This window comes from Gekko japonicus, unplaced genomic scaffold (assembly GCF_001447785.1).
Source record: "Gekko japonicus isolate JY-2015 unplaced genomic scaffold, Gekko_japonicus_V1.1 scaffold1442, whole genome shotgun sequence".
In the NCBI taxonomy this organism is placed as follows: domain Eukaryota; kingdom Metazoa; phylum Chordata; class Lepidosauria; order Squamata; family Gekkonidae; genus Gekko; species Gekko japonicus.
The window spans coordinates 195,856-213,512 of NW_015163646.1; the positions used below are offsets into that span (position 1 = coordinate 195,856).

The 17,657-nt window shown below is 49.7% G+C and overlaps 1 protein-coding gene across 2 annotated transcripts in view; it reads right to left on the bottom strand.

The window, feature by feature from the left end:
* Positions 1–17,657, bottom strand: part of SBNO2 (strawberry notch homolog 2 (Drosophila)) — a 129,773-nt gene that overhangs the window by 18,374 nt on the left and 93,742 nt on the right. For both annotated transcript variants that reach the window (XM_015407638.1, XM_015407639.1), the window contains 9 exons: positions 13,268–13,444; positions 12,521–12,618; positions 11,454–11,530; positions 10,539–10,742; positions 9,106–9,281; positions 4,997–5,128; positions 4,334–4,469; positions 2,862–2,974; positions 1,554–1,625 (listed from right to left, as the gene is read on the bottom strand). In XM_015407638.1, coding sequence (XP_015263124.1) covers positions 1,554–1,625; positions 2,862–2,974; positions 4,334–4,469; positions 4,997–5,128; positions 9,106–9,281; positions 10,539–10,742; positions 11,454–11,530; positions 12,521–12,618; positions 13,268–13,444 — 1,185 coding nt within the window. The remainder of the gene's footprint in view (positions 1–1,553; positions 1,626–2,861; positions 2,975–4,333; positions 4,470–4,996; positions 5,129–9,105; positions 9,282–10,538; positions 10,743–11,453; positions 11,531–12,520; positions 12,619–13,267; positions 13,445–17,657) is intronic.

Sequence of the window (17,657 nt, forward strand, 5' to 3'; positions counted from 1 at the left end):
GGAAGGAAGGAAGGAAGGAAGGAAGGAAGGAAGGAAGGAAGGAAGGAAGGAGAAGCTGAATGCTGAGGCTGCTTCTACAGGGAGTCTTTCTGTATGAAGCCACGAGCAGGTTTGTTTCCCTTCACCGTGTCACTGTGCCCTGACCCGGGTGGCCCAGGCTAGCCTGATCTCGTCAAATCTTGGAAGCTAAGCAGGGTCGGCCCTGGTTACTATTTGGATGGGAGACCATCAAGGAACTCCAGGGTTATTACTCAAAGGCAGGCAATGGAAGATCGTCTCTGTTCATCTCATGCCTTGAAAACCCCTTGAGGGGGTCATCGTAAGTCGGGTACAACTTGAGGACACACTTTGTATACATACAAGCGTCACCATACCTAAAAGAAAAGCTGGTCACCCCCACCAACCCCAACTACAACACGGGCAGGCCCACGCACAGGTGTAAGGTGTGTGGGATGGAGCTCGACATATACAGGGGACATGCCAGGAATACAAAAAAAAAAAGTTTGTAAATTAAACAATGGGGGGAAATAGAAGAAGAGTAGAGATTGGATTTCTACCCCGCCCTTCACTACCCAAAGGAGTCTCAGAGCGGCTTACAAACTCCTTTCCCTTCCCCTCCCCACAACAGACACCCTGTGAGGCAGGTGGGGCTGAGAGAGCTCTGACAGAAACTGCTTTTTTTCAAGAAGAAGACGAGATTGGATTTATACCCCGCCCTTCACTACCCAAAGGAGTCTCAGAGCGGCTTACAAACTCCTTTCCCTTCCCCTCCCCACAACAGACACCCTGTGAGGGAGGTGGGGCTGAGAGAGCTCTGACAGAAACTGCTCTTTTTTCAAGAACAGCTGTGCCAGAACTATGGCTTGCCCCAGGTCATCCAGCAGGTGCAAGGGGAGGAGTGGGGAATCAAACCCGGTTCTCCCAGATTAGAGTCCACACACTTAACCACTACACCAAACAACACTTACAAATAGCCTAAAGACTGAGTGTGCTCTAGTAGGCACTGAATAACGAGAGTGGTTGAAATTCCCAACAGAAGAGGAGTGAAGGGGGGTTTGTCCGCTTGTCTTTCCCCACTGCAGCCTCCCAACTCACATGGGTGTAACAAGCACGGGAATAAGTTTCCCCAGGGTTGGACAGGGCAGGTGGGGGAAGGGGAAAGATCCATGTCCATCAGCCTTCTGCTGACAGATTGCTGGATCCCACCTTGCAGCTGGGAACTGGCCACTAACCGGGATCTGAAAACCCAGGTTTGCAAAGCATCACATCGGTCCTGATCAGACCTCGGTGAAAGCAGCCTTCCTGCTCTCTCTCTGCTTACTAGACAGCAACAAGCAGGTCTCAACGGCCTCTGCCTTCAAGGGTGGGGCTTTAGTCCGGCAAGCTGAGCCATGGCTTTATTTGGGATTCTTAAACAGAGTTCGGGCAACGAGTCACGGTTAGCGGGAAAACCAGAGTTTATGCTTTTGCAGCAGGCCTCTAGAGAGACAAACAGATGCTGGAGCCCGTTACAGAAACAAGTGGTGGTGCGGAACTCCCCGTACATTCCATACCTTGTTTTCAAAATTGTACTTGCTGAGATCCCTGGATTCGGTAGCTCTTCTGTCCCCGTGAGTTAAGGCACCCTGTTAAGACAGGAGGAAGGAAGGCAGACACTGTTCACAACAGAGGAGGAGAAAATCCACGCGGGAGAGAACAGCAAACCAAGGAATTCTCTGATGCTGAGGTACCCCACCTACGGCTCTCAGCAAGCATGACAAAATGGCTCTTCTCCGCCAAGAGGCTACCAGCCGTTTGGAGATGCAGGCCCTTTTACTTTTTACTTTCCTGGGGGGGGGGGGGCTAGTGACTTTAGGATTAGGGCAGATTCAGAAAGCACTGGTTGACTGAAAGGTATTAGGGCTCTTTTTGTAGCAGGAACTCCTTTGCATATTAGGCGACACACCCCTAATGTAGCCAATCCTCCAAGAGCTTACAGTAACCCCTCTAAGAGCTCTGTAAGCTCTTGGAGGATTGGCTACCTTAGGGGTGTGTTGCCTAATATGCAAAGGAGTTCCTGCTACAAAAAGAGCCCCCAGCTGCTAAGTTCAGCTCCAGGTTCAGAGGAAGTCTGACTACCAGACGGCTGGAGATAAAGGAGGAAAAGGAGAAGGCTTGTTGGACCACCTGTACTCCCAATGGCCATCAACCAAGAGCTCCACCTGAACTCTTTTTCCGTATCCCTCCAGTTTTGGAGGAAAGCGATAACACGAGGAAGAGCCTTTCAGGTTGTGGCTAGGGTGTGTGTGCTCGGTATATACTGAGAAAGTATTTTCCAGGTATCCATTTAGCCGAATACAGAATATCAGTAATCTGTATTTGGCTACCAAAATAGCCATGCCGAAATAAAAGCCGATATTATTAGGCTTTTATTCAGGTGTGGCTAGGAGGCATTTAAAGAGACATGCCTTCTGAGTTCACTTGCTAAGTTGCGCCACCGTGGCAGTGCGACTCGGTGAGTTTTCTCAGAACGGATTAAAACTTTAAATGCTTGCTGAGTTCACTCACAGAGCCACACTGTCATGGCAGAACAACTCAGCAAGTGAACTCAGGAAGCAATTAAATTTTAAATCCCTTCTCCATTATACCCTGTGGATTTCTTATTATTTTTTCTTCCTTTGGATCCTCTATAGAGATTTTAACTGCTTTCCATCTGTCCATGACTGCTGAGATTTTCTTTGGCAGCTACTGAGTGATCTCTGCCTATTGTGTGTTTTTATCATTTTTTACAATGTCTTGCAGTTCATCAGCTGCCTCAACAGCCTGCACCAGGTCAAAGGGTACAGGACGTATTTTTTTAAACAATAAAAATAAAATCTTACAAGGCTTTCCAGACGTTTGGCCACGATGGAGGCAAACCGTCGCTCCCCAGCCAGTTCGGAGATGAGGAAGATGTATTCTGGGGCGGAAACTTGATTGGAGCGATGTGTTCGGCCTGGGGAGGGAAGTGGCAAGTGAATAGGTGAGCTCTCTCAGCTCAGAGGGGGGCAAGCCAATGGGATGTCGTTTCAGTGCTTATATTAACTGTATGTATGAGACCAGGAAAAGCAAAAGCAACAATTCTGCTGAACTGTGTGTTTTATTTCCAACATATTGGGACTAGAGAAAGACAAAGGGGGGGGGGGCTGAAAATCAATCAAAATAAATTGTAATGCAATTTGGAATAGTAGATTGTAATGCCATAAATAGTAGATTGCAATGCCATGAATAGTATAATGTAAATTAATTTGGAATGGTAGATTGGAATGAATTTCTCTGGTCTAGTGACAGAGAAGACATCACCACACAATCAATCACACCACCTGAAAGAAAAGGATGAAGAGAAAAAGTGGTGATTGGAATAATACCCCGCCCTTCACTACCCAAAGGTGTCTCAGAGCGGCTTACAAACTCCTTTCCCTCCCCCTCCCCACAACAGACACCCTGTGAGGTAGGTGGAGCTAAGAGAGCCCTTGACAGAAACAGCTCTTTTTCAAGAACAGCTCTTATCAGAACTACAGCTTGCCCAAGGCCATCCAGCCAGGTGCAAGTGGAGGAGTGGGGAATCAAATACGGTTCTCCCAGATTAGAGTTTGTGCACTTAACCACTACACCAAGCTGGCTCTTAGTTACCTCCATGCTTGAGAGGAGACAGATGGAGCATAACAACAGGGTCTCAGTTAATTACTCTCAGCATTCCACAATTAAAAAGGGTACATTTACAAATCAATCTCCAATTCTGATATATTTATTTGCTTTACAATGTTAAATCCAAGCAAATGGTGACAGTATAAACTAAGCTTGTTATTCCTGTTTGGTCCTTGCATCTGTTAAACACCTTCATTATGTTGTATGCTAATTTGCTGCTCACCCTCTATGTATGGACTGGTAACTTCCACTTCAATGTATCTGAAAAAGTGTGTGTACATACAAAAGCTTATACCTTGAATAAAACGTTGTTGTTCTTAAAGGTGCTACTGAACTCGAATTCTGTTCACTTGAAAATAATGTATCTGATCAACAATGCCCAGTTCTCCAGTTATGGAACACTTACAAAGTATCATATAAAGACTTTGCTATCTATATTTACAAAAAAAAAGTAGTTAAAAAATGACATAAAAGTCCATTTTTGTGAAACGTTATGAATCCTCTAAGATAATTCCTTCAACAAGGGCTAGATACTTGGTCTTTTTAAAGAATCTAAAGCAGCGATTCTCCGGAAACTGAGTTTCACATCCAATCCCACATTTAGCGCTCCCCCCTGCAATGCAAACATAGGACAGCGGTAGAAACGGACATGGGGCTTCTTGCTCACCAAATTGCTGTATGGCTCTGTCGGCGCTCCAGGGCAATTCCAGCGTCATGTGAACGCGGCGCTTTTGATTCTTTACCCGTCTATCTGCTTGGAGAGAAATCCCTGAGCTAGAGGCTTCGGAGATTATTGCTACAAGCTGAAAGAGAGCGAGAGAGAGAGGGGCAGTCAACCAAAATGGCCACAGACATCTTTTTAAAGTCCACTCATCAATTGCATTGCTCTGGATTTCTGGTACTGTAGGTCCCTTTGTGCCTTCCAGCGCAGAGATCTGCCAACTGGCATTACACAGGCAGGATCTGGCCACAGGGAACCATGACTGACATCAAACCAAGGGGTGATTAAAAATGGAGCAACGAGAGCTTGTGTACGTTTCAGGGGATTTTTTTGATCCATCCTGGGAAGACCTGTGAGCATCACCCCACCAGTGCCTGGCAGAGAATTTCCCAGACGCATGTTAATTCCTAGCCCCCCCCCCTCGAAACGATAACTTCAGCCTGTCCAATCGCACGTGTCCTGGTTCTGGCCTCTGGACTGACATTCGGAGAGCCTTTCCCTGCCCGCCGTCAAACGCAGAAGTCGGCCTTTCTGCTCGGCCGGGGCTACACAGATGCACGCCTTCACTTCCTCCCGCAAAGACGTCCCTCCTCTCCCCTCTGTGCTCACTTTGTCTCCGTTCATGAAGCGCTCTTTCTCCTTCAGATTCACGTGGTCGATCGACAGCCCTTGCTCGGCCCGCGACTCAAACACGACAGAGCCGTCCGTCCGGCGCACGACCCGCCCTTTCCGCCCGGTCATCTGCATGGGAGAAGGAAGGGCACAGGTTGGGGGGAGAGCTGCACAGATCCTGAACCCCCGGTGCAATTCTGATCTGGGGGACTGGTGTGTGCCGTGCAACCTTGTCTCTCCCAACAGGGGAAGGGAGATAGCCACACAGGAGGCTGCCCACTATGTCTCTGGATGATTCATCGGGATGGACCTCAGCTCTTCCCCATTAGCCAACATGGGGCTGTAGGTAAATCTGTCCTGCGTCTGTTTTAGGGATGACATTCAGGAATATAGAAGGGAAATCAGGTCACCCTCTGAGGAGGTTGCCCATTGCCTCCCCTGCATGAGTCACTGTGCATCCCTCATTGGAATTATGGAGAACATTGATGCAAAGGATTGGGGGGGGGGGTTCTCTGATTCAGAGCCTGTGCTCTGGGGATCCAGACCTGTGCAAGCCCATCCTGGAATGTTATCAATCTCACAACTGTGTCCCTACAATCAATTACATGGAAATATGCTGTCAAGATGTGGTTAAAAATGTTATCGTTAGAACTTTACAGTCAATTAGTACGTCTTTATGAGACAAGATTCATTGTAATCAACAAGCCATAATGGTTTTCTTGGTAATCTGCGTGAGCCGGGATTTATGACAGACGATCATTCATTTAGTCATTAACTCTGATCGCTTACGGAACACAATAAGCAAAGCTATTTTATTGCAAGATTGGTCTGGGCGGCCTACTGATTTGTACGGGAAGCGTTCTCCTGTGTATTATGGGTACTTGTTTTATGGTTGCCTACTGTTCTGGTTACTGAGCAAAACCCCAAATATAGAGGTTTAATTTTGGTCGCTGGCTTTTGCCTTTCTCAATCAAACCGTACTGCTGGTCGCTGACTGCTGTAATAAAGTGACTGATTGATTGAGGTTTAATTTTATTAGTAAGATGCTATTTGCTTTCAGTGGCTGAATATATTGAAATGCTGAAAGCCACTCCCTGGATGGAAAGAAAAGTGTTTGTGTGCTGGTGGAGCAACAGACACTGTCTCACATGTGTTGCTTAAGAACAGAAGAGGTCTGATGGATCCGGCCAGTGGTCCATCTAGTCCAGCATCCTGTCTCACACAGCGGCCAACCAGTTGCTATAATTTGGGGGTGGAGGCTGGGGAGGACAGGGACCTCAGTGGGGTAGGATGCCATAGAGTCCACCCTCCAAACTATCCATTTTCTCCAGGGAAACTGATCACTGTAGTCAGGAAATGAGCTGTAATTCTGGGGGATCACCAGGTCCCACCTGGAGGATGGAATCCGTAGGAGAGACCCTAGTGAGAGATATAATGCCATCGTGTCCACCATCCAAAACTGCCATGTTCTCCAGGGAACTGATCTCGGGGACATCTCCAAGGTCCTCTGGAGGTTGGCAGGGCCACCAACAGAGGGGGACTGGGGGGGGGGGTGAATTTGGGAAGCCCAAGTCAGCTGCAAGGCCTCTGAAGAAGGGTCATGCGGGTTACATGGAATGCGTTATATATATATATATATTCTTGTGCAGTTCTGAAAGCGGCCACTAGGGGCACAGGGAAGGCAGAGCACAGGAAAGAACGCAAAGTTTGCATAAGACCATACGAAGAGGGCCCTGTGCAGGATCAGACCAATAATCCATCTAGGCCAGGATCTCGTCTCACACGGAGGCCAACCAGTTCCGCCGGATGGCCAACAACTGGGCACGGAGGCCGAGGCCTTCCCCGATGTTGCCTCCTGACTCTGGGGTTCAGAGGATTAGTGCCTTTGAATGGAGAGGTTCCCCTCAGCCACCATGCCCAGTAACCACTGATAAGACTTATCCTCCATGAATCCAACTAATCCCCTTTTAAATCCGTAGGAGAGACCCTAGTGAGAGATATAATGCCATCGTGTCCACCATCCAAAACTGCCATGTTCTCCAGGGAACTGATCTCGGGGACATCTCCAAGGTCCTCTGGAGGTTGGCAGGGCCACCAACAGAGGGGGACTGGGGGGGGGGGTGAATTTGGGAGGGGAAGCCCAAGTCAGCTGCAAGGCCTCTGAAGAAGGGTCATGCGGGTTACATGGAATGCGTTATATATATATATATATTCTTGTGCAGTTCTGAAAGCGGCCACTAGGGGCACAGGGAAGGCAGAGCACAGGAAAGAACGCAAAGTTTGCATAAGACCATACGAAGAGGGCCATGTGCAGGATCAGACCAATAATCCATCTAGGCCAGGATCTCGTCTCACACGGAGGCCAACCAGTTCCGCCGGATGGCCAACAACTGGGCACGGAGGCCGAGGCCTTCCCCGATGTTGCCTCCTGACTCTGGGGTTCAGAGGATTAGTGCCTTTGAATGGAGAGGTTCCCCTCAGCCACCATGCCCAGTAACCACTGATAAGACTTATCCTCCATGAATCCAACTAATCCCCTTTTAAAGCTGCTTATTCCTGTGGCCATCACGGCATCCTCTGGCAGCCAATTCCATATGTTAATCACTCTCTGTGTAAAGAAGTATTTCTTTTTGTCTGTCCTGAACCTACTGCCCATCAGCTTTGTTGGATGCCCTCAAGTTCCAGTCCTTTGGGAGAGGGAGAGAAAGTTATCTTTGTCAACTCTCTCTCCCCCATGCATAACCCTATAAAAACCTCTCTCATGTCCCCGTCCCCCCCTTAGTCGTCTCTTTTCTAAATGGAAAAGTCCCCGGTTCTCCACCCTTTCCTCTTAGGGAAGGTGCTCCAACCCCTTCATCATCTTGGTTGCCCACCTCTGTACTTTTTCCAGCGCTGTTTGTGATATATTGAGAGGGTTTTTTCTTTAAAGAGTCCGACGCTCAGTGTTCTAGTAATTATGTTATCTTGAAACTGGTGTCTTCTATTGATAAGTAAAGGTAAAGGTTCCCTTGCTCGAAAGCCAGTCGAATCCAACTCTAGGGCTGCGGTGCTCATCTCCGTTTCAAAGCCGAAGAGCCAGCGCTGTCTGAAGACGTTTCCGTGGTCATGTGGCCGGTATGACTAAACACCGAGGCGCACGGAACGCTGTTACTTTCCCACCAAAGTGGTACCTATTTATCTACTTGCAATGTCTTGCTTTCGAACTGCTAGGTTGGCAGTTGATACGTAGGTTGATACGGACTTGTTAAAAGCTGTTGCCAAATTTCTTGCGCGCGTTTTTAAATAGTTGCACTATTCAGTGATTCATCGGCCTCTTTTTCCTCCCCCCCCCCCAAACCCTACCAATCTATGGTTGAAGGAATAGGAAATAATAAAAAAGTAAGTCGTTTCCCAAGCTTGCTATTTCAGCACAGATAAAATTATTTCAAATCTCTACCTCCCTGCCCCAAAACTGGGAACCCCAAATTGCTCATAACCGGTGTTCCCTCTAAGCTGAGTTAGTGTGAGCTAGCTCAAAGTTTGTTAGCCTCCGGCTCACACATTTTTGTCTTAGCTCTGGAAGGATAGCTCCAGAGCCACCTAATTTATGCGGTAGCCAAATCGCTGGCTCACAGCTTTAATGCCAGTGGCTCACAAAGTAGAATTTTTGCTCACAAGACTCCACAGCTTAGAGAGAGCATTAAAAGGTAAAGGTTCCCTTGCTCGAAAGCCAGTCGAGTCCAACTCTAGGGTTGCGGTGCTCATCTCCGTTTCAAAACCAAAGAGCCAGCGCTGTCCGAAGACGGTTCCGTGGTCATGTGGCCGGCATGACTAAACACCAAGGCACACGGAACGCGGTTACCTTCCCACCGAAGCGGTACCTATTTATCTACTTGCAATTTCTTGCTTTCGAACTGCTAGGTTGGCAGGAGCTGGGGCCAGAGATGGGAGCTCACTCCGCCATGCGGCAACTCGGGTCTCGAACTGCTGAACTACTGACCTTCCACAGCCTGCAGGTCAGCGTCTTAACCACTTGAGCCACAGCAGCTCCTAGAGAGAGCATTGCTCATAACCATATACGGAAGCAGAATCCCCCCCCCCCCGCCTTTATACCCACAAATCTTTACCTCAGCCACACACTCTGGCCCGCCAAAGTGATCGATCAGTTTGTCCAAGGTATTGAGAGGTAGGTCTTTGCCCAAGGCCTTCACCCTGGCCAGGAGGTCCTGTTTCATCTTCTCGACGTGCTCCAGCGCCCCCGGGCCGTGCATTTCCTTCTGGGAACTTGGCAGGTACAAGCTGCCTGTACGACAAATGGGGGGGGGGACACATCATGGCTCTGTTTCTTTTTGGGAGAAGCAAGAGGGGTGCGGGTGAACACGGCCCCTGGAAACCTGGCATCAGCTCGAGTGCAGCAAGAGGACTGCCCATTGCAAGCCAGGTATCTCCGCAGTATAGAGGCTGAACGCCGCAACCTGCCCTTACAGTTTTCCCGATCGCTGTTCACACACCCTGTGCGCCAACCATAAACAGGGGGCACAGCTACGGTTCAGTGGCACTTTGGAGACCAATAAAGTTTTATTCTGGGTATCAGCTTTCATGTGCCCACAAAAGCTTCCACCCAGGATAAAATTTTGTCGGCAGGGCTTGTTCTGTAGAAAAAGCCCAGCAGGAACTCATTAGCATAATAGGCCACACCCAACAGCAGAAACTCATTAGCCTATTAGGCCACACCCCTGACAACACAGCTCATGAGCATATTAGGCCATGCCCCCATGTTACCAGAGGTGTGGTCATCCAGCCACAGCCACCTTTTGCTTCTTATTCTGTTTACCATGTTTGTTGTCAAAACCCAGGGCTTTTTTTTGGTAGCAGGAACTCCTTTGCATGTTAGGCCACACACCCCTAATGCAGCCAATCCTAATCAGTTTCTGCTAGTCCAGCATCCTGTCTCACACAGTGACCAATCAGTTCCTCTGGATGGCCAACAACAGGGCATAGAGGCCGAGGCCTTCATAAGAACAGCCCTGCTGGATCTGACCAGTGGTCCATCTAGTCCAGCCTCCTGTCTCACACAGTGGCCAACCAGTTCCTCTGGAGGGTCAACAACAGGGCATAGAGGCCGAGGCCTTCCCCGATTGGAAAATAAGAAGAGCCCTTGCTGGATCAGACCAGTGAGGGTCCATCTAGTCCAGCATCCCATCTTACGCAGTAGCCAACCCGTTCCTCTGGACGGCTGACAAGCATAGAGGCTGAGGCCTTCCGCTGATGTTGCCTCCTGGCTCTGGGATTCAGAGAATTAGTGCCTCTGAATGTGGAGGGTCCCCTCAGCGACCGTGGCTAGTAGCCACTGATAGACCTCTCCTCCATGAATCGTTTACTTTTCAAACTGTTTATTCCTGCGGCCATCACAACATCCTCTGGCAGCGAATTCCACATTTCAATCCCCCTCTGTGGAGGGCGGTAACCCTCCCCAAGGGACAGCATGGGGGGGGGGGGGTTAAACACAAAGGCCGTTGGATGAAGGTTCCTCCTGGGGAGATAGTCAAGCAGTCCTCACCTGGGTCCTCGTACGCGAAGCCGTTGGGGGTGCGCTCGACGATGATCACGTCGTCGTTTTCGAACAGGGACTCTGGGGAGGAGTTGAAGTCACTCTCCAGCCCGGCCTCGGAGTCTGAGCTGGAGTCGGAGCTGATTTTGATGATGGCGCTCGTCGGGTCACACAAGGCCTTGGGGGGCTTGGGGCAGCGGCCCCTCTGCTTCCCTGGAGGGAGAGATGGAGGGATGAGAGCCAGGACCCCTCAAGGACAACCACGAGCAGGCAGAGGACCGGCGTTCACAGAGACGCAGACCCCTTTCTTCTAATGTGGTAAGCCTGCAGGCCAGAGATCACGGGACGGAATCCTGCCCTGTCCAAAATATTCCCTGGCCCCAAAAGCTGGCCCAGAACTGTGGGCACGTTACCCCCAAAACGCACCCCACGTGTCTCCGAAATGCACGGGGCTTCCACAGCCCATGCCTCAATCTGGAGCACAGGGTTTTGCAGGCAGAAAATTTGCAAGGACGTCGAGGGGGGGAGAGGTTTCCCTGTTATGAAAGCAGCCCAGATCTACAGGGCTGGTACTTTCTTCACAAACCGAGAGAAGACAAAAGCTTGCCTTTGATTTTGAGAGGACAAAAAAAACCATAATTCATCTTTTGAAATAAATCATGAAATCCATCTGGTGGGAGAAAGGGGGGGGGGGAGAAGGTAAGGATCGGGGAAGGCGCTGTACAAAATCTATGAGCGCAAGGACAACTAAGTCACAAGCATGGCTAGGGGAGAGACCCTGGCACAAGGGAATGGAAAGAGCCATACAAAAGGAACGGTAACGAACAACAGCAGCAACAAAAGATCACAAAGCAAGGTGGTGCAGTGAGAGGGCAGAAGGAGAGGAAGGGAAGCCGGGAAAGGGGGGCAGGAGAAGGGTCTTACGTTTTCGTTTAATGCCAGTTCCTCTTTTTCGTTTGGTTGAAGGAAAGTGCTTCTGAATTAGTGAGAGAAAGACGCCTCTGAAAGTTAAGATGCAACATTTATTTCTAACTCCTGCCAGCTGCATATTTGTTTAGTTTTTTTAAAGGTGAACAATAGACATGGTGGGGTTTTCATGAAAAACAAAACGAAACAGAAATAATAATTCACGGGGGGGGGGGGGAGCAGCCAACCTTCCAGCTGAGCGGCTGTGGCGTCACGGAACGTTCACAGACATCCCCAACTGGAACTCTGCGAGGGGGGAATGTCTGTGCGCCGGCTGCAAGCGAAGTGGGGGCAGAGGGTAGGTTTGGCCAGGGGAAACACTGCACGGGTCAAAAACAAGAGGGGGGGGGCTGCAGGGTGCAGCTGGAAAGGGGAACGGAAGGGGACTCCGCGTTTTTAAAAAATTGCTGGCTGTGGAACGGCTGTCCCTCGTTTCGTTGGAGACGGAATGGGCAAGCATGAGAGGTGACGGCGGGACTTGCATGGAGGCAGTTTAAAAAAATGGGAAAGGAGAGAAGAATGCCAAAAGGGCGGGCCTTAGAAACGACAGGGTATGGGGGGGGCCCTTCCACATGACAAGGTAAGAGCCTCCCCCCTCCCCATCTAGGTGCACACTGGGGGATGAAAGAGGCGGTGAGCCCAGAAGCCCGGATGGAAATAAAAGCCAAAAAATAAATAAAAATAAAATGGACAGATGGGATCATGGAACCTCACCACCCCTGCCCATGAGTTTAGAAAGGCGCCGAGGGAAGAGGAAGAGGGTGGGGTGGGGGTCAAAGGTGAGAAAACGCGATGCCTTTCCATTCAGGCGTTTGGCCACATCCACACGGTGCACATGAAAACGGCAGCAGTGCCTTTGAAAAAACCCCTTTGGGGAAGGTGCCACGGCATGGCCAAAAAACCTCAGGATACCTGGTTTTCAAAACGCCACTGTGACACAGGACGCCCCAGTACGTGGCATTGGAAGGATCGAGACATTAGGGGACACCTAGTCTGTACGGCCACAGAGGGCCAATGGAACTCACTCGGCGGCGGAAACAAAGCAATTGAGCTGCCCCTCGTTCTCGTCCAGGACCTCCCGGGTGCGAGCCTCCCCCGTCGACTGCAGCCCGATCACGATGCACTGCAAGAGAGAATTGGCAGAGGGTCAGAGACAGCGGGGCGGGGTGGTCGGCGGCGGTGCGGCTAGGCTGGGGTTTCTGTTTTCCTGCCTTTTTTGGTGGGAAGCTTCAAGCTCGGCATTTGCTAAATCCTCCAGTAGCCGGTGCCCGCCTAGATTAAAATCCGGAGCCTCGTTTCCTCTTTTGCGCTCAAAGAAATGCCCCCCTTGGTGCTTGTGCATTCGTGACTTGTGACTGCGCTTGCTCGTGATCTCATCATGTGAGGTGGGTCTGCAGCAATGCTCCCTCTTGTGAGCAAAAATTCTGCTTTGTGAGTTACTGGCGTTAAAGTTGTGAGTGAGTTATAGCAGGGTGCTAAAATCCCATGCATTTCATGAAGTCACACCTTATGGACTAGAAGCTTAATTTTTTTTACACAGTTGAAATTTTCGGGGATCTGAATTTCTGCACGACCGTTATATTCCCGAAACAGCACTGAGACTCTTTTTGCAAGAAGGGATTAAAAAAATAAATGAGAGAGAGAGAGAGACTCTGCCCAGAGTCTAAACAAAACACACACTCTGAGTAGCGGCCCACACGATTCGGGCTCTGCATGCCTTTTGCACAACCAATTGGGGGCTCTTGGGATCCAGCCCCACAGAATTCTCTCACCTTGTCTTTGCTGAGCTCCTCTTTGGCCAGCTCGACGAGACGCCGGACCTTCGCGGCTATGCACAGGTACTTGAAGAAGCGCTGGTGCGCCGACCAGAACTGTCCCCACAAAGACTTCCGGGACTCCAAGCCAATCAGGTCTGCGGCCTGCTGAAAAACCACCAGGGCTTCTGCCCACTGCAGAGAGGAGAAGCGGAGAGTGATGCTAGCAGGTTTCCCCACATGTCTCTGCATATTATTCCCAGATCTGAATTTATTTATTTATTTCATTGAACTTACATCCCGCCTCCCTCACATTGTAGGCTCAGGGAGGGTACCAACATGTATATATCTGCAGTCGATGCAGATTTACAATTTATAAATTATTATGATAATCAATTGAAGACCATAAAATCATCGACCTTAATTCGATAAAATCATCAGCACTTAAAACAACAACGCGCCTCATGGCACATAGTGTGGTCCCAGTCTAGCTTTCAGGATCTGCGGTCACTGGGGGGGGGGGGGAGAGGCCTAATCAAAATGGATGCCCCCTGCCTCAACGAAAGTCCTGGCGGAAGAGCTCCGTCTCGCAGGCCCTGCGGAACAGTAATAGGTCCACGCAGAGCCCTGATCTCATGAGGCAGCTCATTCCACCAGGTAGGGGCCAGGGCTGAAAAGGCCCTGGCCGTAGTTGAGGCAAGTCGGACATCCCTAGGGCCAGGGACTACCAGGAAGTGCTGGCTGGCAGAACGCAATGTTCTATGGGGCTCATATGGGGAGAGGTGATCTTGAAGATATGCAGGCCCTGACTATATAGCAGAAGATGTGCCCTGGGGACCACACTCGGGGAGGGGGCAACTACTCACAGCCCTGCTCTCCCTGATTGGGGGGGGGGACAGGAAGAAGAGCAGGCTCCCACCATGTGTACAACACACTGAGTCTTGCAGCACCTACAGCAACAACGTATTTGTATCTGTAAAACTTCTGCGGAGAATCTTTTTCATTATGGCATGGACTGCCCATTGTACTGGGAACCGAGATGTGAACTCTTGACTGCAATAATAGACCAATTGCAAAAAAAAATAAAAAATTCTGACACCGATAAATTAATATTTCTGCTGTCAAACGCAGACCTTACACTTTCCAATAGGGTAGCACTCTTCGCCTTAGCAGCTAGTAAAATCAGGTCCGAGAACACAGGAAAACTAAATTGAGCTGTAAAACGGCAGTGTTTGAAGCTGTGTATGTGTTTCTGGAGATGGGTATCTGCATTTAAGATTTTAATTAATTTGAATACTGAATCTACAGATCTTTAGAGGTTACTATATTTTAAATCTAATTCCCGTGCTGTAAGTTGTCTAATTTGTATATTGTTTTAAATTAAATTGGCCAATGGCTACACAATACATTTTACTACTACTACTACTACTACTACTACAAGATTAACAGATTGATGCAGAAGCATTTGGGGGTTCGGGTCCCGTCCCCCCAATGCTTTGCCATATGCATGGGATGGATGCTCAAATAAACCAGTCTGCTTTTACCTGGCTGCTCTCAGCGCTGCTGCCTGGAGTGCCGTGGCAGAAGGTGGGGTATTACTGGTGTTTCGCCACTCTCTACATGAAAGTCATCTGTGCTGCTACCGAGGTTATTTCCACCGGGATACATTTCCAGGAAGGGACACCAGCAGCTGGACTAACACCTGGGACAATCCCAGCTTCCCGGTATTTTCCCACAGGTACTGTGGGATTTCATGTCATTTTTTGTGGTGTGCAAAAAAGCAAGGCTGACCGACCGAACCTGCGCGTCTCAACGGCTGCTTTTTGGCTGTGTGTTTTTTTAAAAATATAACAGATTTAAATTTGGAAGCTGCTTTGGGGAGCCAGATTAAACGTGGGATATGGATATATCAAATAAATAGAACTATGGGAGGAAGAGAGTAATATCTTCAATATGCGAGGTTCAGGATTAACAGGAAGTGGTAGCGGCGACAAACATAAAGCTTCAAGAGGGGATTAGATAAATATATGGAACAGAGGTCCATCAGTGGCTACTAGCTACTAGCCACAAACTATAGAGAGAACACTACATCTGGGGCAGTGATGCTCTGTATTCTTGGTGCTTGGGAGGGGGGCATCAGTGGGAGGGCTTCTGGAGTTCTGGCCCTGCTGGCGGACCTTCTGATGGCTAATGGCCCATCCGGTCCAATACTGGGTTTGGCCTCTGTGTGACACAGAATGTTGGACTGGATCGGTCACTGGCCTGATCCAACATGGCTTCTGGAGTTCTGGCCCTGCTGGCGGACCTTCTGATGGCTAATGGCCCATCCGGTCCAATACTGGGTTTGGCCTCTGTGTGACACAGAATGTTGGACTGGATCGGTCACTGGCCTGATCCAACATGGCTTCTGGAGTTCTGGCCCTGCTGGCGGACCTTCTGATGGCTAATGGCCCATCCGGTCCAATACTGGGTTTGGCCTCTGTGTGACACAGAATGTTGGACTGGATCGGTCACTGGCCTGATCCAACATGGCTTCTGGAGTTCTGGCCCTGCTGGCGGACCTTCTGATGGCTAATGGCCCATCCGGTCCAATACTGGGTTTGGCCTCTGTGTGACACAGAATGTTGGACTGGATCGGTCACTGGCCTGATCCAACATGGCTTCTCTTATATTCTTATGTTTTAGAGGAGGGCATGGAAGACAGTTACAGTCTGGAAAACAAGCTGTAGGAGGGAAGGCAGAAGAGACTGGGTATGTTCTGTCTGGACTGCGGGGAGACACGTCCGCACTCTTCAACTACCCCAGGGGGCTGTGCCAGGGGAGAGAGAAGTGTCTTGAAGACTAGCACTAATGGCCATAAACCACAGGAGTGGGAATTTCTACTGAAAATCAAGAGAAAGCTCCTAATGGCAAGAGCAGCTTAACCATGGAGCCAATTAGCTGGGGGTGGGGAGGGGGGCCGTTCCTTGCTGGCGCCCTTCAAGCTGGGTCAGCCACCTGGCGGGGATGCTTTAGTAATCTCTTCTGCTTTCAGTGGGGGTGGACTAGATGACTTTTAAGAACCCTTGCACCTCTAAGACTCGGACAACACATTAAGAACGTAAGAACATAAGAGACGCCAATGTTGGATCAGGCCAAAGGCCCATCTGCCAAACATTACCACGTTTGGCAGATTACTGGGCCAAGGCACTGCCGCAGTAGCAATCAGGCTTCTGGCTCACCCGGGCAGAGAGGGCAGTTGCCCTGGGTGGGGGGGAAACACCTCTGGAGGCACTGAGAGTGGACATCTCGGGCCACCAGTTTCGAGCTCACTTTTAAATCGGGCACTGCATCGTAGATTCAGGTGAACAACGGTCCCTCTAAGCTGTGGAGTCTTGGGAGCAGAAATTCCACTTTGTGAGCTCCTGGCATTAAAGCTGTGAGTGAGCGGTTTGGCTGCTGCATCAATTAGTTTGCTCTGGAGCCCTCCTTCCTGAGCCCAGGCAAAAATATGTGAGCTGGAGGCTAAAAAACTGTGAGCTGGCTCACACTAACTCAGCTTAGAGGGAACACTGCAGGTGGAACCTGGCGAAGAGGGGAGTCTGAATCTTTGGGGAGGGTCTTTCAAAAAAATTAAAAGGCTGACAAAGGCGCCACCGGGGCCACGAAAAAAAGGACACTCCGTGGCACGCCCGTGGGAGACAAAGAGCATTCACTGGGATCAGAAACGCAGTCCTGGAATCCTCTGTCTGTATTACTGCCCCCTGCTTTGGGGGCCTTGGAAGAAGAAGAGCAAACCCCCTCCCCGAGTAAACAGCACAATTAAAACAAAGGAATCAGGCTAGTGTGCTAAAAACAAACGGTGTTGCAATGGATCACAGAATCTGAAGAGCCCAAAAAAAGCCGTCTAGAGTCTACGCCTAATTTATCCCCAACCTGTGTGGAGAAAGGGCACCCCTTGGCGTACAAACACCCCAAGACAGAGCTATGAATTTTGGGCAGCATGGTCACACGTGAAACTACCTTATTCTGAATCAAACCCTTGATCCAAAGGTCAGTACTGTCTACTCAGTCTGGTAGCAGCTCCGCAGGATCCAGGCTGAGGTCTTTCCCATCACCCACTGCCTAATCCTTTTGACTGAAGATGCCAGGGATAGAACCTGGGACCTTCTGCATGCCAAGCAGAGGCTTTTCCCCTGAGCCCTAGCTAGGGTTGCCAGCCTCCAGGTGGAGCCCAGAAATCTTCTGAAACTACAACTTATCTCCAAGTTACAGAAATCAGATCCTCTGGAGAAATCATAATGCCCCCTGTCTAAATCGATGGTGCAACCTCATTTGGAGTACTGTCTAGAGTTCTGGTCACCACACCTCAAAAAGGATATTATAGCATTGGGAAAAGTGCAGAAAAGGGCAACTAGAATTTTCTTTC